This window comes from Equus caballus, chromosome 1, assembly GCF_041296265.1.
Source record: "Equus caballus isolate H_3958 breed thoroughbred chromosome 1, TB-T2T, whole genome shotgun sequence".
In the NCBI taxonomy this organism is placed as follows: domain Eukaryota; kingdom Metazoa; phylum Chordata; class Mammalia; order Perissodactyla; family Equidae; genus Equus; species Equus caballus.
This window is the reverse complement of record NC_091684.1, coordinates 51,886,330-51,913,261: the sequence shown is the minus strand read 5'-3', so window position 1 is coordinate 51,913,261 and position 26,932 is coordinate 51,886,330. Positions and strand designations below refer to the sequence as shown.

Sequence of the window (26,932 nt, the reverse complement as noted above, 5' to 3'; positions counted from 1 at the left end):
TCCATATATTAAAATCAGATTACATACTGAACAGTTCCTTTTCTAAGTTTTGAAAACATAGATATTTTTTTGAATGAAAATTCAATAATGCCCATAATCTAAAAATAGTCATAGTTATATTAAAATCCTAAGTCCAAAATGACATTCAAAGGAGAAACAGAAAAAGAGAGCAACCTCTTTTGGTCTTCTTCCTCCACTTCTTTATTCTTCTTCTAATTCTCCTTCTCTCCTTTTTCGTCTTGTTCCTTCTTCCATCTTTGAAGTATAGCAGCTTACTAGTATATTTTTTCTCTGAAATGCAGTGTCTTCTCCCATTTATGCAATCAAGTTTATTTCTGACAATGTTCCGGAACTAGATTATTAAATATTCACTGTTTTCTTTCTCAAAGAATCCCAATTGTATACATTTTACTCAAATTTTCTACAGCTATAATTTTCTCTCTAACCTGCAAAACATTTTTTCAAATTTATTTCCTTTTCTCTTTATATACTTTTCTCATTTCCGTCTTCTATGTCCCTTAGAGTTTTCAGCAGTGTTCATTCTCCCTGGGGCTGCTTATAAATTTCACCTCTGCAAGATCTTTCCTTTTCTACTTTTTTAAATGTGTTTTATCACCTTTTATTTCTTAGTATCTCTTCCTTGAGTTTTCATATCTCTGTTTTATGCTCTCATAGTGATTGCTTCAAAATTTTTTTTTAATTCATAAATATTTGACCATATTTTTTGTCTGCTCATGGCTATATTTTTCTGTTATATTCTCTTTGCCTGTCGGTTCTTTTTCCTATTCTTCAATTATTTTTTTCTTGTAATGTCTTTGTATGCACATTCCTTGTTTAGTACTCATACTTGGCCATGTTAGAAGCTATTTTCTGTATGAAGTAAGTTTGTGCCAATTATTCTAGTTTTCACTCGTTTTTAAATTAGTGGGGAAACAGAAAAAAAGTAGGATTGGTTCTCTTTACTATCATGTAAACAATCTATTTCTTGTAAATATGGGAAGTATCTGTCCAGACTTGTACATCCTGGTCCTGCTGTTTCACATAAAGTTTCTTGGAACAGCACTTGAGGGTTTTATCCTTACCTGGAAGAATAAGTATATTTTTTAGCTCATTCTAAGATCTTCAATCATGTGTATCCTCTCTGTACTTTCTCCTGCCCTTCTGCTTGATCCAGAATGCTCCTGGCAGTCCTCCTCACATTTTGTGGTTTGGGCTTTCAGAATTCTTTTGGCTAAAGGTGGAATTGGTATTTCCTTGTTGTTTATATATTATTTGCGAGGTAGTGTGTGTGTGTGTAACAACCTTATACTGACATTTTTTTAAAGAAAGGAAGTCCTTATTCATAATATTGAAATAAATTATATGATCAGAATAATAAATAGAGCAGGATTAAACAAGTTTAGGAACAAATAAAGCCAGCATTATGTTTAACTAACTCTCTAATGTCCATTTCATCTATAGTGGTATCAGGACAGACCTCAACCTGAAAGTGAGCTCTGATTTTCCTAAGCCAATCAGAGTGATCTCATCCCCATTCCCATAATGCCTTACAATGCCATTTAGTATTTGGCATTCTCTATAATAGTTAGCGGTCTACAGTGGGCACTCTTCTAAACTGTTATAATTAATTTGTAACTAAAGGTGAAGTTCATTTTGTTCTGTGGAACAAAAATACAGAGAACAAGTAAGTAGCTTTAACTGCTCCTAGCAGTCATCTTATAACCATAAGAAAAATCAGTCCTAAGATTAAGCCTCATCTTTTGATACTACTGAGGCCTTGAGTCAATCAATTCTGGAATCAATCTCTCAACATCCTGTTATGTGATATTTCATATATATATGTATGTGTGTGTGTGTGTAAGTGTGTGTATACTTTCAACTTTTAAGTCAATGATCAGTTTTTTATGTTACATGCAACTAAAAGCATCCTGATACATTTTGTCAAGCCCACAAAGCAACTGGTAGATGCAGATGTGAAGGGGGATGGGAGGTTACATTACCAGCCAGGTGTCTTCAATTTGCAGTGGATATCAGTCAGCAAGACTTATTTTTCAATGTTTAATGTATAATATCATTAACTCAAGTGAAAGTCAGTAAGAAAACTTCTATAGTAATAAAAGCCTGTGGTATTTTAATGGGATCAGTAAATAGGCCAAAGGAATAGAAAGCCCAGAAATAGACCCAGCATATATTGAAAATAGGTATATGACAGAGGTAGTATTTCAAATCAATGACGGTAGTATGAACTCTTCAAAATTGTTGCTGGAAGAATTGGCTATCTGTGTAGAAAATAAAATACTACCTCACCCAATACTTTGAAATAAAATCCAGGTGGATTAACTAAAACCACCACCTAAATTAGTACTTTATTTGGAATTACATACTTTTGACTCCCTAAATTTTGGTTACTCACTACTCTACTAATTTCTGCTACCATTAGGTTGCTAAGGAAAAGTCTGAGGCTGCCTGGTTATTTTCCTCTCTACATGATGGACTTTATCCCAGAGATAAGGTAATACATGAAGTTTTATTCTATCAAAATATTAAAATCAAAGCTTTTCTTTTATGAAGTTTAAATTGTTTTTTCTAATTCACTGTTGGATGTATACTCTAACATCTAATTGCTTTAATCTGCATTTTGTATAAGTTGTCTTAAATTTGTTTTCCACACTACTGACTTGATTTTCAGCAAGATAAGTTCTACATTGGTTTTATTCTTTACCCTTAGTTTCTTGTCCTAGTTCTCAGAGCTTCTTATTTACATATTTTATCATCTCTTCTTTAACCTCTTGTTTTACAGAATCAATGCCCTCTTTAATCATCAGCTTTTGCCTAACGTTTTCTTCTGTTTCCAGCAATTAGTCTTCCTTCTAAGTATACTCTTCATTTGCCATCTGCATGCTATGTTGTTTTTTATTAATTAAATATTTGACCTGAATAGTTGCACATGTTCTTTGCTTTCCATTTTTATTTTTCTAGTGTTTAATTGTATATGGATGAAGACAGCTATTTGCCTAAGAATATTTTGGTGAAATCTCTTTGAGGTCCTTCCACCTTTGCTTTCCTCTCTGTGCCTCCTCCACCACTTTCCCTGGTACTATTTGAATCTCAACCTTCAACTTGAACTGCAGGGCTAAATATTTACCATTTCTATTCTTTGTTCAGTCATTTCATTCAGAAGGAGATTACATAGGAAGGCATTTGGAGCAGATGCTGTTGTCGTTTGAATGCAAAGTTTCCATGCATTTTACCACCAAATTTGTAAGCATCTCCTCTGGGGATAAGGGGAGATGGAACCAGGAAGAGGAGAGAGAAGGCCACAGCAGAGAGAATGTAGGGAAAGTGAAAGATGCTTACTACTGATTCAGGAAGTTTGCTACAGTGATAGATGATGTAACTATCTACTTTGTCTCACCAAGATTTTCAGCAAAAATATTACATTATTCTTGTACGCTCTTGAAATTGGAGTGCATTTTATTTTTTAATATGATGACATGCAGAAATAAGCCTTAAGGCGAGAGCTGAACAGCTCCTGGAAGCCCAGTTATGGAAAGGTTATTAAAAGAACTCTCAGTGTTATTTCTATGTTTAAATAGTTATTTTCAATTTAGTCCCTATCCCTTTTTCAAAAAGGATTTAGGTGAATCTGTAAATAAAATCAGGATTATATTAAAACATGAATGATTGATAGTAGTTAGGAGATCATGAGAAATGGACCCAGACATTTACCTTGGTTGGAATTGTACTCCAGAAATATGTTTTAATGATACTTTAATGTGTTATTTGGTTGGTTGCTTTCATGGAGCACAATTTTCCATTTTAAAAGGTAGAAAAATGTGCTGATTTCCTATAATTTATTTAAATAAGTTTACTGCTTTGCAGACTATACAATTTTGGCATACTTCTGTCACTTGGTGACAGGATACCTAAATTATATTTCTGCTATTTTGAAAGGGATATAGTCCTCATTTACAATAATGCTATTTTAAATGGAAAGTGAATGATTGCGAATATTTCAGGATTACTGTTACAAAAATCATATAACGGACCTCAAGAAAATTACTTTGCAAAGAAATGGCTCCTGACATAACACTGGTGTCATTCCTCCAAAATTGATGTCCTAAAATTTGAAATTACTTCAGGTGAATTCTATTAATGAGATGGTCTAAAAGATCAAGCTGCTGTTGACCCTAGTTCTTTCTATACCACTAACTTCCGTACCACCCCCTTTTCATTTACTTTGTCCTAGACCTCACCTCTTAAAGATTAAAAATACTTTTAGAATTCAGATATTTAACAACAAAGGAAGCCAATAATTGAAAAATAAGGATTGTCACACAAGGTATGATACATGGTAAAACTTAAGATGTGGTAAGAAATAAACAAAAAGCATTTGTTTGTAATATAGTTTATTTAATATTAATTGCATTTAATATAACATCTTTTATTTAATATTTCATACAAATAAATTGTAAACTATATTAAATATCTGTCATTTGAATTGTATTATTTTGCTAGTATTAAATACTTATTCCTGTGCATTTCAATGATCAACATTTGGGGTTACCTAGAAATGGAGAATAACATTTTACTTAAAACATAAACAATCAGTGATATTAATACAATGAATCATTTTACTAATCAGTTGTGACACTGAAAATCAGAATTCCCAATGAGCATTCATTTCTACAAAAATGGCAAAATCACCATGAAATACCTGTTTAAAATCTGTGAAATTTTTAATCGACTAATACTTATAAAGACACAGTTAGTACGCAGTATGGCCAAATCACAGATCACCAGGATTTCTAGCAGGATTTTCAGGCGCTGGAGGTGAAGAGCATCTTGGGAAAAGGCCTGTCAGTGTCATTTGCCTGCTCTTAATATGCCTTCCCTCATCAGCTTTCTCTTCCAGCCAGTACCTCTGTCATATTTCCTTCTCACTAGTAAATTACCTCTATTCCATAATATTTGTAAGATTTGTAAATGATAATCACTGACAGAGTCATTTTCTATTTGTCCATTACGGTTCACAATACCCTGCTTCCATCCGAGGACTGGCATGCAGAGATCTTACACTGGGACATTATGGTCCAGAACATCACATCGTCCCCACTCTCCACACATTATGGCCAATCAGGCTTCCATTATTAGAGTGAGATAATTTTTAAAATGAGTGATTTACTAAAAACATCTTTTAGGAATTTGTGTTGTCAGATATATCTGACTAGCGTTCTAAGTAAAAGATCCACTGTAGAAATAAATGGCCTTAAGAGCGAGACGTACATATATTAGAATTGTTGCTTATAAATTCAGTTATATTCACACCTTTAAGCAAAATGAATGAAATCAGAGTACTTAGTACAGCTTCATAGCCAATAAAAATCACAGGTAGATGATAGATAATACTCAAGATTTCCAAAATAATTAAAGGTATTGACTAGTAATATTATAGAAAACACAACTTGCTCTTGTTATGATGAGACAGAATGCCCTTTAGGTTCTTGGGCATATTGACAGATAGTTTCATGAATGAAAGAAAAAAGTAGAAGAAGATGGCATATGCTAAAGACTGCTTTTAACAATAAATCCCTATTCTTGGTTAATATTAACAAGTTGGTTTGACAGGCATTTCTGCCATAAAGAAGACTACTGAGTGGTGCAAAAAAGTCAACGTTTGAATTTTTGTGTTCCAGAGACTGGACATATATATATTTCTGCACAATATAATAAATATTTTGAAAAGACGTTTAAAATATGTAAGAACATATCATGGTCATTTATAGATGCAGAATTAGAACTGCTCTATACTTGGTTGTAATATGAAAATGCTTACTGTTGAACTCCATCTACGTCCTCTGCTAGCATTTCAGTGATTTGGTCAACGGAAAGGAAGTCTGGAGACAGAATCTTTTCATGCTCCTGGAAGTCAACATCTTTCTATCAAAAAAAAAAAAAAAAAAGGGATGAGTTATTTCAATCACACATTTTACATATTAATCCCAATAATATCAAAATTTGTTCTTACTATGGTCTAGTTGCTATCAGGAAAAAAAAATTAAAACCAACAGTCTCCTAGATAATCATTTTTCTTTTCTGTTTTTTGGTAATGGTACTTCTTTTCTGAAAAGTCAAATAGCTAGTCAATCTGTCTTCTGCACATATTTACAACTGCATGATGGTTTTCAACAAGTAAATTCTTTTTTGACTGTCTACATATTCCTCATTGAATTTGGGGCTCAAGAAGAGGCAAAGACAAGTAAGAAAAACACGCTAGCCCCAAGAAGCTTAACATCTAGTGGGAGGAACAAACCAAAGGTGACTTTAAAACAAGAAAATGAAATGCAAAGTGAGCCAGGATATATCCAGCATTCAACCAAAAAGAAAGGCTAAGGACAGGGACAGGACAAGTAAAGTCTATAGAGAGGAGTTCCAGAGTGGATTTTGTGAGATCTGGCATGGATAATGCCCCAGGTGAATTATCGCGACACCAAGGTTATGAAGGCACACAGTTGGATACTGGTTCTGCAAATATGAAGTAGCTCACAATGGTGCATAGGGTATATGTGGGGTACTAGTTGGATCTAGGTGGCATGTGGGCATTAGGAATACATTGTGGAAGATCTTAAATTTAATAATTCAATAAATATTTACTGAGTGCTTACAAGACAGAAGATATTGTGCCAGGAACCATACATATTTTAGACCCTGGCTGGTTGAAGAAGGACAGCCTGAGGAGTTGGTTCTTAACAATACAGGGAAACCCATGAAGTTTTTGAGCACTTAATGACAAGATAAAACTGTGCTTTAAGGAAGGGTAATCTGTAACAGGGTTAGGAAAAGACACGAGCAGAGAAAGTATGCAGAGGAAGAGTTAAATGAAAAGGTCATTAAAACAGTGCAGGAATGATGCATTGGGCTGTACTGGGCCCCAAGCACTGTGTGTGAAAAGAAAGGGGTGACTGCAACATATTATACAGAGGGGACTAAAAGAGGGAAGAATGAATGGAGATTCTGAATTTCAGGAATAGGTCACTGGAGGGAAAAGGATGGTGATACTCAGGGTCTCCAAGAGCACATATGCCACCTTTGTGTGAACTAGACAGGGGCATCCTCCCTGGGTGGAGGAAGTGCTAAAAGGGTTTTTCCCAAGGCTGATGCAGCTCTGTGCCCAACTGCACTGCTTGTGAATACAGTTTCAGTTCCTGTTCAACCCTCAGATGAATTTTTTTGTTCAGAGTACAATCTGCACAACCATACAACCCTTGTTACAACAAAAGAAATAGGAGCTTTGGAAGTTGATGAGTTTGGTTTCAGTGGTTGAGTTTAAGGTGAAATATGCATACCAAGGGAGAAATGTTTAGAGGTAATTAGAAATGCTAGAGTCAGAAAGGTCAAGTTTAAAGATGTTGGTTTAGGAGTCAACTGCAAGTATGAGGATGGATGAAACTGCCCAAAGCCAGAGCATGAGGAGAAGAGCTGTGAATGGGGAAGGGAAGAGGAAACTGAGAAACAGAGGTAAGATGGCAGATATTTTGCCACACAAAATCTAGGACTGTGAGATTTTGGGGAGAGAGGGGACAAACGTTTTCAATTAAACAAATCATTGATCCTTTCTTGTGAATGGGCTCCAAAAAATAAGAACAACAAGGAAATGCTTTGCTATAGTTAATCAGACCACATCCCAAATTTTCCTTATTCTTTTTCAAGAGTAGAAAAATCTCAAAGATAATACTTATTGGTAATGGTAATCAGTTTAATGTTTTTAATGCAATATTAGGTTATTATATTTTTATTATTAAAAATCTATTTGAAATAAAATGTTACTTTATTAGCTCTTTTTGTAATCCAGGTTTAGCAAATTAACCTAAACTAGGTCATACTATCAAATTATAAACTCAATATGAAAAAAATATTTTAGTACCTAATATGATAACTTACAGCTGGGACGCACTCATATATTTGTAAATTGAATCAAATGTACTCAGTTTTTACACAGGATAGTATTTTAGTCCATAATATATGACTATATATTTGTTTAAATGTTTGTTGGTTATATACATTTTTTATTTTTAGCAGTAAACTATACTTATTTCTGCACTGTCAATTCCATTAGATTGTAAATTCCTCAGGGACATTCATTCAACCTTTTACTTCTGTTTAGAATTCTGCAGATCCTAGTCATATACATAGGTCGTTAATAGACTGTCTGAATTCATCTCCACCTCATGATGACATTGTTAGATGATGGAGCATGATGAAAAGCAGGCCTTGGACTTAGAGATATCATGATGGTTTGGCTACTGATTAATTTTGTAACTTAGAGAAAGTCAATTGAACCTAAATTTGGAACATGTTAAAAAATCATTTTAATATGTTTTAATACACACAAGAGTGTATCATTGTTAATAATGAATAAAGATACACATGTAAATTATGCAGACATTTAGGTCAATCTTATTTGATTTGAAAATCTCTAGATAGGAGAAAATAGGTCACAAAAGAACACTATGAAAGAGAATACAATAATCTTAACCTTTTGTACAGTAATAATTCTAGCTAAGATGCCTAATATTAGTGCCTCATTTTTTTACTAAAACTTGATGGCTTAAGATAATTATCTTGTGTGTAGGAGGGTTTGCCTCTGGGTTTTTGTTTTCTTTTGCTTTAAATTGAATTCCTGGATCTATTTTAAACTAGAGCTATTTTCTGTTTGTTTATACACTGCCTTGCGCTAGAAAGGATATAAGGTGGTTAAAATCTTTAATCTCTCAACACATACATTCTGATTTGTAAAAATTAGAGATACAATAGAAAATTAGTGAATAGGCTATTAAAAAATGTGGCTATGTAATTGTGGCTTTCTCTGTAAAATTATCTCTCTGACTAGGTAATATTTAAGCTAAATTGCACTGTAACTCATTTTACTCCACCACCTGGTGGATTTTAGCAGTTATTCCAGAAGCAATAAAACTGTAAGGCCCAATATTACTTGCCAGATAATCTTTTATCTGAATTTTTTCTCTAATGTCACCTAAACTGTCCATATTTGAATATATGTCTTTCTTCTCGAATTTAAGCTTTCGGGGGCATCTTTGTATCTATCACTGGTAGCGTCTTTAAAGATTCTTAATAAATGTTCATTAAAAGAGAGATAACACATTTCACCAAGGATTACTAAAGAGAGGTTTCAAAGTCACAGAGAACATAAACTGCTCTACAGTTTCCACACTTGGAAAGGCTTTCTTCAAGCCTGAATAGAAATGAACTTAAGAGCAGCAGTTCTGTGTTGAACCATAGTGGAGCCAGAGGCAAAAGGAAAAATCGGTAATACTGACCCTGTCTTTATTTAAAATTTTGATCTGTTATGGATTTTTTTGCATTAATTTTGACTTTTTAAAGTACTGCATTAAAATATAGTGTATCTTGACTAATGAATTTTGTGCCCAAGGAGTGCCTCACTCAACCTCACTAAAATCCTGGCCACTGTAAGGAGCCAATTTAAGACAAAGAAAAATATAAAAATAAAAAAAGAGATGAGAGAAGGATAAGTGAAAGCTAGAGCTAGTTCTTTAAAATAATGAATACAACAGGCAAATCTTTGGCAAATGTGATTAAAGAATGAAGAAAAAATACATACATGCCACATTAAATGGAAATACATTTGAAAATTACAAGGAAATGGGTGATTTCCTAGGAAAATATGTTATCAAAATTGATCTGGGGTAAGGGAGAAAATGAATCTGACTAAAAGTGAAATAAACTGAAAGTCTACTTTTTAAAAAGTCACCATGCCCAGATGGTTTTACACTTGAAGTTCTACCTAACAATCAAGAATTCATAAATTCTGCTAGTATAGTATAGTAATTCAAACTGCAGATAATTCTTTTCTTTTTTTTTTTTTGAGGAACACTAGCCCTGAGCTAACATCTGCTGCCAATCCTCCTCTTTTTGCTGAGGAAGATTGGCCCTGAGCTAACATCCGTGCCCATCTTCCTCTACTTATGTGGTACGCCTGCCACAGCATGGCTGGATAAGTGGTGCCTAGGTCTGCACCTGGGATCTGAGCTGGCAAACCCTGGGCTGCCAAAGTGGAATGTGCGAACTTAACTGCCGTGCCACCAGGCTGGCCCCGATAATTCATTTTTAAGAAGCCAGCACAGTCTATATACAAAAACCTGAACTAGCACAAAAAGAAAATTATAAACAAAAATCATTAATGAATCCAAATGCAAAAATTCTAATTAAAATATATTTTAGAAAATTGAATCCAGCAGTGTACTAACAGAATAATAAGCTATCATGACCAAATACGGTTAATTTCAGAAATGCAAGGCTGGGTCATCATTAACAACTCTACTATACTTTTTATGTCAAATTAAATGATAAAAATGATATGGTTATATAAAATAATAAACAGGCGTTTGCTAGAATGCAGCAGCAAAATTCTCAGTAAAATATGAACAGAAAAGAATAGCTAGGGGCTGGCCTGGTGGCGTAGCGGTTAAGTTCACATGCTCTGCTTCAGTGGCCCAGGGTTTGTGGGTTCAGATCCCAGGTGTGGACCTACACACCACCTGTCAAACCAGGCTGTGGTGGCATCCCATATACAAAAGATAGAGGAAGACTGGCACAGATGTTAGCTCAGGGACAATCTTCACAAAAAAACAACAACAAAAAAAGAACAGCTATACATGAAAAAGATTATTCGCCAAAACATCACATTGAATGGCAAAATACTGAAGTCATTCTTACGAAAATCAGGAACTAAAAAAAGGATTCTGGCTAGTAACATTAATGTCAGTCCACACTCTATAGAGGCTCTAATTAATACAATAGGAAAATTAAATATGTGGCTTAAATATTAGGGATGAGGAAATTTTAAAAAATCTTAATTTGAAGAATGCATGGTGGCATACCTAAGAAATCTGACATTGGACTAACATGGTTTGAGCTAATAAGAAATTTGATAAGACAGTTACATATAACAAATACATAAAGGCCAATTGCTTTTCTCTATATTAGAAACTAATTAGAAATGGAAACAGCAAAAACTTGACTAAACTATACTCAGTTATAAATGTAATAAAAAAGGTACAGGACGTAAAGAAGTCAACTTCATCAAAAGTTTAACAACAAGTTTGATAGAAGAGATTTACTGGAAACCTTCAAATGAAAAAAATTAAATCCTTCCACATTATAAATGTAATGCAATGACAATCTCAAATCTAGAATGCATCATTATGGAACTTTACAAAATAGTTTTTTAAAGTCCTTATGGAAGAATACATACATTTTGAAAAAGAAAAATAGTAAGAGAGACCTTTTCAAGTTAGATATTACAGCTAAATATAAAATGGTATGGCATTGACATAAGAATGAACAAACTGGTCAGTGGAAAAGAATAGAGAATTCAAATATTTATACATATATTGTATATATATAAATTTTGGGATATTAAAAATATTTATACATGTATACATACAAATTTATATACACACATATATATATGAATAGTCACATATTCATATCTATGAATATATATATGAACGTTTGGATTGTCTTTTCTAGTCCACTGACTATTTTATCTATTCTTGGGCCCATTCATGTATATATATAACGTGATAGCGGCAGTCAGTCCATTCTCAATGGAAAGAGAGAGGTTGGCTTATTAAGTAAACAAAGCTGATATAATTGATAGTTCATGTCCAGAAGAAAACAAAATTAGATCCTCATTTCATATATACAAAATACGTCTATTCAAAATTAATTTTAGCTGTGAGAGAGGTCTAACTTTAGTAAAACTTTAAATATTAGAAAAAGATTGAAGATCACTTGTGCAACCTAAAAGGGAGGCTGGAGTGGGTAGAAGCAGCAGGACTTTTAAAATAAGACAGGAAATCCAAAGACCAATAGTAAGAAGAACGATAAACCCAAATGCTTGTTAATATCTCCACACCCAAAGTCAATATTCCCAGAAGTTCTAAGTGTCTGATAAATAATACTACCGTACATTACAATTTTGAGGAATATCAGTACTTTTTCCCCAACAATATTTTACGCAACTTTTTGGCATCCTCCCCACAACCCTGCACAGGTTGATCTACGCTATGTGCTGTGAATAGCTTCAGTAAATACCTCTTGAGCGATATTGAAACTGTAGCAACTTGATCATCTTGCTGCTCAAGTTGAGCTCCAAGTGTTTCTCTCTAACCTTCCAATGATGGGGTGGGAGCTATTTTTAAGATCAGTAGGGACCACTTAATATAAAGAGAATTGTCCAGGCCTCTTCTTGGACATGTTGAGGATCTCTAAGACAAGTGACATCATCTTTCCACTCAGGAGTACGTAAATGTCTTCCTGTTCTGATAAAGTCCCGAAGCACTGAATAAATGTCATCTATTAGGAGATGTGGTAACACTAAAAGACATTATTCAGAAGAAGCAATTAGGAAATAATTATTTACATTTCTTTTAGGTCTCTGATGTGAGTTGAAGTCAATAGTCCTTTTAAGTTTACTACTTAAATGATTATATTTCCCAAATAGTTCTTTTTTCTTTCTTCTTTTTTTTTTTGTGAGGAAGATTGGCCCTGAGCTAACATCCTTGCCAATCTTCCTCTATTTTATGTGGGATGCAGCCACAGCATGGCTTGATGATCAGTGCTAGGTCCATGCCCAGGATCCAGGCCAGGCTGCTGAAGCGCAATGTGTGAACTTAACCACTATGCCACCAGGCTGGCCCCTCCCAAATAGTATTTTTGAAGACATTAAGAAAGTTAGTTTATGAGCAAACTACTGATAAAAGACTGATGATTGAATTCTAAGTATTTACTTATAAACTCATTTATAAATTAATTTGTAAACACTTAGGAACTCCTTTCACTTACATATTTATACATAGCGAATATTTACTTTCAGATTTTTGTCACTATTCTCTGGTCTTATGCATTTATACAGATATCTGCCAAAAGTTTAGTCTTATCTTTTAGAGGGAGGCATTTACTCCCATGTTACTAAAGAAACTGGAATGTTGAATTTAGAAAGTTGCCAAGAAGAGTTTATGCAACATCACAGAAAAAATATTTTCCTGGACCTGCATCTTACATCTGGTGGTTCACAATATCTCATAGAGTAGATTTGGTCCACGATAACTACCGTTCCTGGCATACATCAGACCACCTAGGATTTTAATTAGCTGTTCTCATATTTTATTAAGTGCCTACTATGTGATGGGGATAATTGGTTGTTTTTATTCTAGGCACCGGCCACCATCAACAAATGGGAAACCTCAGACTATTGGAAGCTTAAGCTTTATTTCCAGTAGACCTGGCAAGAAAAGAAATATTTCACTACTGCTTGGCTCAGATGACTAGATGGTCTACTGGCTAAGTCAATTTGGATGCAGAATTTATTAGAAACGACACCATAAGGGACTAGGTCATCAGGGACCAACTCTAGAAAGAATCTGATCTGAGAAGTATCTTTCAGTATCTAACTGAAGAGCTGTAGCCTTGGGAACAGAGACTCTCAGGCAGATTTTTGCCATCTTTTCCATCTAACCCTTGAAACCCACAGTAGGCACAAATGGGCGACATGCAAGACTTGTCATTCTAATGAACCACACAGCTCTACGGATCAACTGTCTTCTCTGTGAACTACAGGAACACTGCTTTCATTACCATGGAAAATGGAGTTTCCACCATGCATCGGATTAACCTGCTAATCTTAGCAAATGAGCACAGCTGAGTACAAATTCCAACTTGATTTCTTCAACTTTCTACTCACTAAAAGATTGAGCATACCCTAAATTGCTTGTCATGGGAAATACCTGCTCCTCCAAGAAGGTAACAAATGTGCCTGCTGACATTGCTAAGATGGCAGATAATCATCTAAGGTCTATAACTAGCTCATTCATCCAGCCCATTCATTATAAAAAGTGATTTCACCCCCCTCCCCGGAACATGCATCTTTAAAAAAAATTATAGGTTATATTTTTTTTGAAGTGCAGATTCATTAACCCCAAATTATCAGTCTTCTTAGAAAGGACATTATCTACACAGTTAACTATATGTAAGTGTACACTGACAATTGTGTATTCTCATAAGTAAGTTTTTGTATATATTTAAATAACACAACCTAATTGGGAAATTTCCTATGCCACTTTTGAAAACGGAATTATTTACATTAGAGACCAGAAGGGAATAACTGGCTTAGTAACCAGTTTGTCACATTAAAATGTATTTTTAATGTATACTAATTTCAAAAGGCTCATAGGAGAGTCAGCCTGCTTTGTGGTCCCCATACAATATCGGGAAGAATCTGGACTGGGAACGACTTGTGTACCTCTGAGCAAAGCACTGGATTGTTGGGTCTGTGTTTCTGGATTTAAAAAATGAAGCACTTATAAAATTGCAGCTAATTCTTCTGCACAAAGAATGTTATTTAACTAATACGGGAGTTGAGCACGGCAATATTAATTATAACATTATTATTCACCTTCAGCGTCTTAAAACACTGAAGGAAAAACTTCATAGAAAAACACGATGGACTCTGTGAAGATGCAAACATTTTTTAGTAATATCTGGCATAGCAAACATGTTCTTAATTAAAATTTCAGGATATTAAGCTTATGAGTAATAATAATTACCTAAAACATTGATTATTGAGAGCTGGTGGTGGGAGGGGCCTAAAGGTAACAAATCTTTATTTTACAGAGGAAAAGGCGCCCAAGGAGGTTAAATAACATTCCTAAAGACAAGCTGATGATAAGCAACTAAGCCAAAACCAGAAGGTCCATTTTCCCGGCGCTCCTCTTTTGTGTTGTCTTCTATCTCGCATTTATTTACTTATTGAAATATCAAAATAATGAGGGAAACACTAAGCCCCAGCCTGCAAATATTAATCAATCCACTACCAATGAAGAGTTATTATTCCCTGACACCTTTTGAGCAATGGGAACTGTGATCATTGCAAAAGAATCAGTAGCGATTTCCCAAAGCGAGTGACCCATTTTAAGTTGAGACAACCCTTTTGACAAGCAAGGCATCCGGGGAGAAGCATCGTTGTGAGGTCTTTGGGGCAAGGAACCGTCCAAAGGAGGGATTTCTACAGTTTGGACATCCTCGTCGGCTCTCAGGGCGGCCCGCCGGGGGGACGGGGCTCGGGGAACGCATCGAGGACCCCGCGCCGCCCGGGGACCCCGCCCCGTGCCCGGCCAGCTCCCAGCCCCGCCGCCTGCCCCGGCCACGCCGCCGCCGGGCCGGGTCGTGGGCGCCGCCCCGCTGGCAGGGGCGGGCGTTGGGGGCCGCGGGGCCCGGGAAGGGGCGGCGTACCTCCAACTCGGGCGAGGCTCCCACTGGGGTCATAGCCGCGGGGGTCGTCCCCCCGGGAGTGGTCCCCACAGACGCCGCCATGATCTCGCCGGAGCGGAGCGGCCCCTAGTCGCCTAGACAACCGGGGCGGGGCCGGGGGCGCTGGGCGGGGCATCTGGTCCCAAGGGAAAGCTCCTCCCGGACCGAGCCGGGCCCCACCGGGGAAAGCGGGGACTGGGCCGCTCTCCTGGGAAGAAGGAAAAAGCGGTTTAAATAACAGCAATTTTAAATGAACTATTACATTTGGAAGTGTGTAATGCTAACACATGGCAAGATCTCCGTAAATATTAAAGTGAAATATATCGCTGGGATTTGACCACTGATTGATATCTGATATTAAGGAATTGTAATTTTAAGGTGTTATGACGTTATTGTCATGTTTAGAAGGAAAAGAATTTTATCTTTTTGAGATACATACTGAAAGATTTCGTGATGATAAAATGATCTAATGTCTGCGATTTATTCCAAAATAATGAGGGTGGCGGTATAGCAGATGAATCAAGATTGGGTACATGGAGTAGGGCGGGGGCCCACTATACTATTCTATGTTATACATGTTTGAAATTTTCCATAATAAAAACATTTAAAAACGATATATTTAGTGGCAGTAGGAGTATTCTTTTGGGGATGATAATACCTGCTTGGAAAATGAAATGTACAGTACTTTACCTGCATGGGAGTTGCTATGCAGGAAGCTTACTGTAAAAACTAGACGTTCTTTAAATACTTCAGTTTCCCAACTCTAAAATGAGATAATAGCGTCTGCCTCATAAAGTCACTGTGAGGATCTAACATGTTAATATATGGGAGTGTTTAGAACAGTGTCTGGCACCTGTGTTAGGTTTTATTAGGATTAGTATTAGTTTGTATATGTTTCTCCTGACTTTAGTCCATCCTGTATACAGCTGCCAGGATAATTTCTCATCATGGACCTCTTGTATTTGCCCATTGCCTTTCAGATCAATTTGAATAGTTTTACATAACATCATGATAAATGTGCCTTTCCTTCATATTGGGTCATAGTTCAAATTATGCACACGATTTGTACTGTCACCTTGTGTTCATGAATTGTCTCTAGTTTTCTGTATGTTTGGCCAGTCTTTCAAGTGGATTGCAGTGTCCTCCTTTCCATGATGTTTTCACTCGTGAAGAAACTGGTTTAGTTCTTAATACAGAATATTCATTCAACACTGTGTTTATGACTTCCAACCCCATTTAAAAAGGACTCCATTAAAACTTCCTCAATTAGTGAAAATATAGTCAATTTTTAATGATTGCCAGAGTTAACACAAGAGCTACCACCTTACAAACTCATTATGATGCTTAATTATTTGATTATTTCTCTCTGATCACTACTTCAAAGAAATTGAAAATAGCAGGTTACCTTCTGCTAGGTAAGATCTCTCCACATTTCTTTAAATTCAGCATTTGGTAAAATGCCAAAGCATTTATTTCTCTAAACTGCAGCTAGTTTCCCTGAGGATCTGATTTATTTTTCTAGCTTTTAATTGTTCTGCCATTTCTTTGATGGGTTTTAGGTTTTCTGCACCCTTTTCCTGGACCCCAGAACAAGATGGAGTACTCCATTAGAGATGGAATCAGCCGGAGCAGTGACGGAAGGGTTACCTCAGGGAGGGGGGAATATTGTTTTGTAGGAATTCCAATTTTACTGTATTTAATGTTGTAATTTATTGGAGAAGTCAGTTTTGAGGAGGTAATTTAATTATGTGGGGCACAAATTTCTTTGCCCAGTAAGAAGTGGTGTTGAAAACCCGTTAGCTTGAAGGTTACTTTTTTAATTTGCACAAGTTGAAGCTGACTGTAGCCTCTCACTTCTTTTGTAGGGAGGTGCCAAGAAGGAAGACAAATCTCACTAGGTGATTTGCTTTCTTACATGGAAAGGTCAGATAAGTCTTCCTTATAAGGTCTCTTTTGAAGATAAAGGCTTCTAACCGAAGCCTGAAAGATTCCATTTGTTATCTTAGTTTATTGTTTTAGGGCTGGAAGAGAAAAGGAAACATATGGGTCTTGTAGTTTGCAATTATTTTTCAAAAAGACCTCTGACTTTTATCACATCACAGCAAAATATGGGGTAGCTTGATATTATTACAGTATTTGATCAATTGGATTGGCTTCTGTTCTAATGAAAGTACTTCAATTTATACATCTGTAAACCCATGAGTAGCTCATTTTATAAATGGAACCAGATTTTCTTGAAGAGGGGCAGTTTCATAATTTTACCAGTTCAAGTATTGGATGTTTAAAATAAACCAGACTTTTAAATACCAGAGATACATTTAGGAAAGGGCTAGATAATCCTGTGATGGATATTGATGCTCTAGTGTGGCAATATATGGTGTTGAACACCAACAGTGAGATTTCAGCTGTCTTCTTAGGGTGGGAAAACATTTCTACTCCACTCTTCATGATTCCTGTGTTTCTTGCTCATTTTAAGTATGAATGAATTTCTTTAATAATAAATGAAATAATGTCATTAATGCAATTCATGACGTATTAGTAATTCAAACACTGATTCCTGAGGTCTTAAGTAATACCCATGATGGTCTTAAGTGGATCAGGCTGGAAAAATTCCAGTTTGTGCTTAAAATGGTACTGAGAGACCACAAAGTTCTGAGATGAAATTTAGATAACACATTGTATCTTAGCCTTGAAATACATTAAAATTGTTAGATGTGGAAAGAAAAAAATATAAAAAGAGTTTTAATTTGTGAGTAGCTGCAAATTACTTTTGTTACATATTTAATTTTTAGCAAAGAAAGTATTTCGATTTCTAACCAGTTTTGCAATATATTTAGTTTTCTTAACCTTTACCTCATCCTCCAATCTGGGCTTCTCATTTCAATCAAGTGCCTTAATCTGTTCAAGTCAGATGTGAGAATGTTTTAAAGTCTTACCTTAATAAAACACATTTACAAGATGGCATGGTAAGCCGACTGTAGTAGAATGCATTCTAAGACTGACTAATTATTATTGGGGGGTATGATCTCCAATAAATAGTTAGTACAATTTTCACATTGTTTATGTCATACTGCAACTCATCTTCAAAACTCTGCACTCTCCCATTGTGGGTATATCTGTTTTTCTCTCTTTCTCCAGTTATTCCCTTTACAGTGGATCGTTATGCTCTTCAAATGAAAATTCTGTTTTTCCCAAATCAGGAAATACTCTCCTACTCTCTTTTCTTAATCCAGAGACTTCTTTAAGATAGTTTTGTAACTTGTTCCTTTTCTTCCTGATTAACTTGTTGAAAAGTGGCCTCTTACTCATCATCTCTCCTTACCCATTCCATGCCCTGCAATCAGACTCTTACCTCCTTGCCCTCCTAAAGCTGTCCTCTCAAGGGCTGCCATGGGGCCCTGTCTTCCTTGGTGTGTGGACATTGTCTGTTTGCCCCTCATATCCACTTTCTACCTTCTCCACTTGGCCTTGTGCCCTGGAAGGCTGACCTTTATGGACTCCATCATGTGGATTTGTCACATTCCTTGCCCTCTGACTTGTGGTTGAGTTTGGCCAATGGGAACACCAGCAGGAGGTTGGAGGGTAGAAGAGTAAGGTCAGGGTCATTTATTCTCCCTGCTCCTTCCCTGCAGGATTGTAGGTTTGGAGTAGTGGGATCCTACATGAAAGATCTTGAAAGCCACAGCCTGTCCCTCAGCTCCTCCACGGCTACAGTTCTGTCTGGGTTTTAGTAACCATCTCCTCTTGCTCCTTCAGACCTGGGAGTGCTGATGGCACCCTCCTGCTGCTAGCCCCAGGATGCTTCCCCATCCCTTGTTGAGTTCCCTTATTCTGCCCACATGTTTATACATAGCTCCTTCACTAAACTTTCCTTGGTTCTCACTTTTGTGCCATCTGTTTCCTGCTGGTTCCTTGACTGATATCAACAAAAATGAACTCCTAACATTTAACACAGAAGACTAAGTCTGGCTTGTTCAACACTGTTGTAGTCCACCACTTAGCTGTTGTGCACTGAGCAGTATTGTCTATAAGTGACCTTGAACAATTATCTAGGTAGGACTGCACTCCATCCCCAACCATGCTCCATCTGGAGGAGTTGCACCCAAGTTAAACTACCCTCAGAACTGATGGCAGGCAGGGGGGTTTGTTAACTACCCATGACACCTGTGCTAACTATGTCCTGGGCAGCTATCAGTCCCGGACAACTTGTGTCAATTGCTGGCTCCCCAAATCCAAACTTTCTGATGCCAAGGAGCCTGTGTAGTTTCCCTGTTGATAAGACTTCTTCAAAACTTGCCCAGATAAAGGCAGAGCAATAGACCACCTGGGCTCTGGCGTGCCGCTCCATGGGCGACGGAGAGTGTGAGGGAGCCACAGTGCCTTCGTCTTCCCTTCTTGCCCATCCTGGCCTTGAAGCTGACCCCTCCGAATAAAACATTATCTTGTCCATGTGATGCTGTGAAATTCATCTGGAAACCAGGAGGGACACACTAGGCGGGGGAGGTTGCTTGTGAGAATGTATGTTGTTCACAGATTCACCTGTCTCAACACGTTTAGATTTGTAATCTGTATTTGTACAAAAATTCATTATTTTCATTTACAAATTATTCTTTATTGGATTATTTGCCTTAGTATTTTTGTCATTCCTTTTATGCTTCAGTGAACTACTTTTAAGTCATTGGTCCATATTTGTGGACTGGTAATTTAATGCAAAAAAACAAGTTAACAAACCTAAGCAATGGCATACATATTAAGTGAAAACACTTCAGCTGACAAAAAACTGCACCCTCCTTCCAAAATGTTAGCCAAGGCAGACTGACCCAAATTCCTCGAAATGTAAGTAGAATCTTTAAACACATGATTTGAGTTAGCCATAAAGAATTTTTGTAAAAATCAAAATTCATCCTACATTTTACGTTTGTGAAATATGTGTGATCAGAATAGTTTCAGTGATTTTTTTTTCTTCTAAAACTGCCTAAAAGTGACTGAGTGCCACTTAATTAATGGCAGGGGACTCCACTGCTTTTTGAATATATTTTTGAGAAAACTTATCCTGGGGGAGTCAGGGGAGTGCCTTGACTGAGCAAGCATTGCCCCCTTCTCTGCTCTACCGCCCACCCTAATCCACTTTTAAATATAGCACGTCTAATTTTACCTGTTTTACATAATAGCTTTCTTGTAAATTTTGTTAGAAGGAAGGATTTTGAGCTTTAAAAAGTTTGAAAGCCACCAGGTAATCTCTAAGGCAACTTCAGATCTAAAAATTCTTTTACAGTATAATTTCCTAAAGCATTCATTGTGTGAAACGTACACTTTGACAAAGAAACAGTATTACTGTTACTAAACCTTTGTGATGTATATGCATGTTTATGATTCTAGGGAAGTAAAATAACATACATTAACTCATTTAATCATCAGAATCCACTGTCGTGGTATTCCACACAGCACTGCTTTTGATCAAAGATACTATTTCACAACAAAAGAAGTGTGGCAATGGGCCCATGCTCATGGAATTCACTGGTCTTACCATGTTCCCCCTATCCTGAAGTAGATGGCTTGATGGAATAGTGGTATGGCCTTTTAAATACTCAGTTACAGCATCAGCCAGGCGGTAATACCTGGCAGGGCTGGGACAAAGTTCTCCAGAAGGCTGAATATACTCTGAATCAGCATCCGAGATATGGTGCAGTTTCTTCCATGGCAAGGATTCAAGGGTCCAGGAATTAGGAGTGGAAATGAGAGTGACACCACTCACTATTATTACCCTAATGACCCACTAGCAAGATTTTTGCTTCCTGTTCCCATGACCTTATGCTCTGCTGGCCCAGAGGTCTTAGTCCCAGAGAGAGGGACACTTCTACCGGAAGACACAACAATGATCGCATTGAACTGGAAGTTAAGACTGCCACAGACCACTTTGGGCTTCTCATGCCCCTGAACCAACAGGCAAAGAAGGGAGTTATGGTATTGATCCTGACGACACAAGGGGAAATTGGGCTACTATTCCATAATGGAGGTAAAGAAGAGTATGTCTGGTATGCAGGAGACTCTCTTAGTACTACCATGCCATGCGATTAAGGTCAATGGAAAATTACAACAGCCCAATGCACCCAAGACTTCTAATAGCCCTTCAGGAATGAAGGCTTAGGTTCTTCACCAGGTGAAGAATCACAACCAGCTGAGGTGCTTGCTGAAGGCAAAGGGAATATGTAATGAGTAGTGGAAGAAGGTAGTTATAAATACTACGACCACTGACCAGTTACAGAAATAAAGACTGTAATTGTCATGAGTACTTTCTTCTTATTTTGTTATAAATATGTTTGTGCGTGTGTGTGTTTTTGTCTCTTCTTCTCTTATGTAGCATAAAATGTACTGACTTTATATTATAGTATTTAGGTGCGGGATATCAAGGAGAAGACTAAACATCACTCGAAGTCTTTACTTTCTCTTCTGGGGAAGGGGTTAGTGAATTTTCAGCTGGACACAAGATGTATCATATTAGGTGGAATTACAACTATGTTATTTCTTTATGTGGAGATTAAGTATGGTTTAAGGAGATGCTTATGGGTGCCAAGTTGACAAGGAGTGGACTTGTGATGGTTAATTTTGTGTGACAACTTGACTAGGCCACAGAGTGCCCAGATATTTGGCTAAACATTATTTCTGGATGTGTCTGTGAGGGTGTTTCTGTATGAGAACAGCATTTGAGCCAGTAGAAGGAGTAAAGCAGACTGCCCTCCCCAGTGTGGGTGGCATTATTCAATCCCATGAGGGCCTGAATAGAACAAAAAGGCAGAGGAAAAGAGAATTCACTTTCTCTGCCTCACTGTTGAGCTGGAACAGTTTTCTCTTGCCCTTGGACTCAGACTGGGAGTGAGACCGTTGCCTTCCCTGGTTCTCAGGCCTTCGGACTTGGACTGGAGCTACATCACTGGCTTTCCTGGGTCTCTATCTTGTAGATGCCAGATCCTGGATGTCTCAGCCTCTGTAATCATGTGACCCAATTCCTTATAATAAATCAATCTCTGTCTCTGTCTCTGTCTCTCTGTCTCTCTCCGTCTCTCAAAATATGTAAATATATATATATATATATATATACACACACACACACATACACATCTCCTATCAGTTCTTTTCTCTGGAGAGCCCTGAATAATACTATGGTGTTATTTTGTTTTACAGATGAGGACACTGAGACTCAGACGGCTAAGGTAACTGACCTACTATCTCCTGGCTAAGTATACAGCAGGAAGAACCAGGTGTGAACTAGTTCCTATGATTCCACAGCCCATTCACTCTGCCCCATTTCATCACCCTACCTCAGCTGTACTCTGCACTCAAGAACCTCGGCAGGTTGATGAAGTTTATCACTGGAACCTTCCCATAGTCCCCTCGCTACCTCTTCTCGTCCCCTCCCCCCTTCCCCAGTGCCTTTGCAATAATTGTTAATTCATTTAGTGTTTCACTCTTTGCAATTTATCAAGCAAGATATATAGTAATAACTAAAATGTGAGATTATATGGCTTAGTACCTACCAGGGGGTAGTCATATTTTACTGGGAGACTCTTGAAGATTGAAATTAGTTTTGCAGCTCAAATGAGTGAGGTTTTAATAGAAGATGCCCAAGTTGTGTGGTTTATATTTTAGGAACAGGAGGTCTTTTCTGGTGCCTTCTTAGACCTTGCCTTAGAGACAGCTATATTCCACCTACTACATGATGTTAGGATTTCTTCTACCTACCACAGCACCTATTGCAGTGCTCTGGTAAGCATCCAGTTAATAGGTAGAGCATGATGATGAAACGTAAATTAATCAGTAGAAAATATTCTTGTAGCTATGATTATTCCTGATTCTACTACAATAGATGGCATATTTTGTTTTTGAAGATGAAATTATTCTATTTTTTCCTCAATTTTGTTGAGATATAGTTGACATACATCACCGTATAAGTTTAAGGTATACGGCATAATGGTTTGACTTACATATAGTGTGAAATGATTGCCACGATATGTTTAGTTAGCATCCACCATCTCATACAGATTCAGTAGGAGGAAAAGTCAAAAAAGGGAAAAAATTTTTTTCTTATGATGAGAACTTTAGGCTTTACTCCCTTGACAACTTTCCTATACATCACACAGCATGTCAACTATAGTCATCATGTTGTACATTATATTCTTAGTACTTATTTATCTTTAACTGGAAGTTTCTACCTTTTGACTATTTTCTTCTAGTTCTCTCCCCAACTTCCCCCATCTTGAGTAACCAGAAATCCAATCTCTTTTTCTATGAGTTTGGATTTTTGTTTTATTTTGTTGGGGTTTTTTTTTGTTGTTTTTTGAATTCCACAAACCAGTGAGCTCATACAGTTTTTGTCTTTCTCTGTCTGACCTATTTCATTTGGCCTAATGCTCTCAAAGTCCACTCATGTTGCTGCAAATAGCAAGATTTCCTTATTTTTTACGGCTGAATACTATTCCATTGTATATATATACCACAGCTCCTTTATCCATTCATCCATTGATGGACACTTAGGGTGTTTCCATGTCTTGGCTATTGTAAATAAAGCTGCTATGAACATGGAGGTGCAGATATCTTTCTGATATCTTTCTGAGTTCGTGGTTTTGTTTCCTTTGGATGTACTCCCAGAAGTAGTATTGCTAGATCATACAGTAGCTCTATTTTTAATTTTTTGAGGAACTTCTATACTGTTTTCCATAGTGACTGTACCAATTTACAATCCCAGCAACAGTGCACAAGGATTCCCTTTTCTCCACATCCTCACCAACACTTGTTATCTCTTGTCTTTTCAATGATGGCCGTAACAGGCATGAGGTAATATCTCATTGTGGTTTTGGTTTACATTTCCCTAATGACTAGTGATGTTGAGCATCTTTTTACATACCTGTCGGCTATTCATATATATTCTTCGGAAAAATGTCTACTCAGGTTGTTTGTAGATAGCATAATTTTAAACCTTATTTTTCTATATCACCAAAAGACCCAAGTGCATCTTTTTCAGATGGAATGCATTTTTGTGTGCCTCCAACTGAGTTAAGCATTTACAGTACAGGAATTCATGGCATCATTGTGCAGCTTTCAGAGAAGGACACCAATGTAGCACATAATTTACTATGCCATTTTCTACTTTATTTTACAATAACAAAAGTCATTAATTTTAGGTGGAGAGGGCTGATTGTCTATATGTTCTGGGAAGCTATATCTTTGAAGAGCATGAGAAGATTATATGTGATATTTCTCAAACTAGATATAGCTGATTGGTGGTTAATGGTTGAGTTCCATCTTGTTATTGTGATGATAGTCTCACCTGCCCATTATGGTACCACCCCATGGCAGCCAGTATCCTGGGAGACATAGCTTGGGTACAGGATAGTAGAGTAAATCCTGTCAGTGAGACTTTTGATCCGATAGGTAACCTTAGGAAAAATGACAATTTTAATGTAACATTGATGGTTTTCCTTAGAAAATCATTAAACATTTCCTCATATTAAGTCATCTAAACTTAGAATGTTTGCATGGAAAAAGAAAAATAAAAGATTGAAGAAAAAGAAGGGAGGAGAAAGTGGATGGTAGAACAGAAGTAATCTTCAGACTTTGGAGGGAAAAAATAGGGTCAAATAAAAAGGCAGAGTCAAAACCTCCATGACATTGAATCACACTCCTGTCATTAAGAGTGTGCTCATTAGGCCAGAGTATTCTAGTAGGTTCTGCTTTGCTCTGGAATTACCCTAGTGATTGGTAGGAGGGTTGCTGGGACAACCCCTCTTTCAGACCTAGATGCTCTGAGCAAATGATACACTGAAATGAGACCTTCTTTTCTTTCAATCATTAAACTCTCTCTGAAAATAGTTGATGCCATGGCCATAGAGACAAAGCTGATTGACGCAAGTTGAGTAAAATTCAGCAGCTGAATTAGGTATCAGAAATGTCTTTGAAATGTCGATTTTGAAAAACCCAATGGGCTACTCTTGCTAGGCAGTCCACTCCTGAAGGCCTGGCCAGTCTTGATGTGGCAACCTTCTCATTGAATCTTGGCTGTGCTCAAGAAGAGTCAGACTATTTACTGGACTTCGTAGGTGTTAGAGCCCAATGGTTATAGGTCCAGGGTCCCAGGATAACCTAAGACGACAGGGCAGGACATGATTCTAGTTTCCTGTTGCTGTTGCATCCTCTGGTACCCATTGGCAGAATTATTGTTTCTCCCTGGACTAGACAAGGAAGGGCCCATTTTTCTTGTGAACACGTAGGTTACTGGAACAATTCTACCTATGCTTTCTGGCAGAAGCAAGTGCTATGTGCTGCCTGGAGCGGTGAGACACTGTGAACTTTAGCCTCCCTCTTTGCCTAGGGAGCCATCCCTTTCTTCCCTACTGGAATGTAGATCATGGGCATGCCCATGAAATGGGCTTGGGTTGTATCTCTACATGGAGAGACAAACTCCATCTTAGAGTCCTGCTTCTAACTCCACCTCCAGTGACTAGTGCTTAATTATGTGATTATACTGAGTATTAGGAACAGAAAATGGAGTCAAAGAAACTTTCTTTACAATTTAAGACAATCTAAAATTGCTGATAATGTGTCCTGAGGCATTTTCTTATTATTATTTGTTCTTTCAACAAATTTTTGTTGACTACTGACTAGGAGTCAGGCACTATTCTAAGCATTCGGTGAAAAAAAAAGACAAAAACACTCTGTCCTCTCAGAAATTCCATTCTGGTGAGTTAATAAACCTAGATTCTATTTCAAGATGTAAGAACCCACTCTTTAGTATTGTGGAAGGCTTTTTGTCCATGCAAGTCTGAGAAGTTAAGATCTGCGAAGAGCAAGATATTACATGCGATGTCTCTTTAACTGGAAATCATATCCTACTGGTTGATGTTTAATAGTTTGTTAGAAAGTGATAAGTGCTATGGGAAAAAATAGAGCAGAATAAATGAGTATCAGAAGTGTGGGGTTGGGAGAATCCAGGCGTGTTGCATTTTAAAGTAGGACGGTCAGGATAGGCCTTAGAGAAAAGATGACAACTGAGTAAGGCTTATCATCGCCATCATCATAACTAGGATTCGGGCTAACAGCTTTCTGTGCATTATTTTACTTAAATCTCACAATAGACGTCACTGAAGCTTAGAGAAGTTAATTATTTAGCATATTACACAGCTATTTAGTAGAGGTGACAGAATTTAAACTCAGGACTATCTGATTAAGAGCCCAAGTTATGCTATACTGTATTGTGTCTGAAAGCAGTGATTTACAAACTGTTTGGAGGTTTTACTGAAATTTGATTTGACATTAGTTTTTCAAAGCATTTATTATTAACCATATATGTGTTCTTTTTGTGTATGTGTGAGGAAGATTGTCCCCGAGCTAACATCTGTGCCAGTCTTCCTCTGTTTTATGTGGGATGCCACCACAGTGTGACTTGATAAGTGGTACTAAGTCCACATCCAGGATCTGAACCTGCTAACCCCAGGCCTCTGAAGCAGAGTGTGTGAACTTAATCACTGTGCCATGGGGCTGGCTCCTATTAACCACATTTTAAAAGCCATTTTTAAAAACATGTACT

At 37.1% G+C, this 26,932-nt stretch overlaps 1 protein-coding gene and 1 long non-coding RNA gene across 3 annotated transcripts in view; one reads left to right on the top strand and one right to left on the bottom strand.

The window, feature by feature from the left end:
- CABCOCO1 (ciliary associated calcium binding coiled-coil 1) overlaps positions 1–15,548 on the bottom strand; it is a 120,232-nt gene extending 104,684 nt beyond the window's left edge. Inside the window, exons 1-2 of the mRNA XM_023643726.2 lie at positions 15,334–15,548; positions 5,837–5,940 (exon numbers count right to left, since the gene is read on the bottom strand). Coding sequence (XP_023499494.1) covers positions 5,837–5,940; positions 15,334–15,414 — 185 coding nt within the window. The 5' untranslated portion in view covers positions 15,415–15,548. The remainder of the gene's footprint in view (positions 1–5,836; positions 5,941–15,333) is intronic.
- LOC138923569 (uncharacterized) overlaps positions 7,256–26,932 on the top strand; it is a 55,899-nt gene continuing 36,222 nt past the window's right edge. The window contains exons 1-3 of one of the 2 annotated variants that reach the window (XR_011437326.1): positions 7,257–7,518; positions 13,260–13,845; positions 22,534–22,610. This is a non-coding gene — a long non-coding RNA (uncharacterized lncRNA). Of the gene's footprint in view, positions 7,519–13,259; positions 13,970–22,533; positions 22,611–26,932 lie in introns of those variants that run through there. The other variant, XR_011437325.1, reaches the window with a different exon arrangement.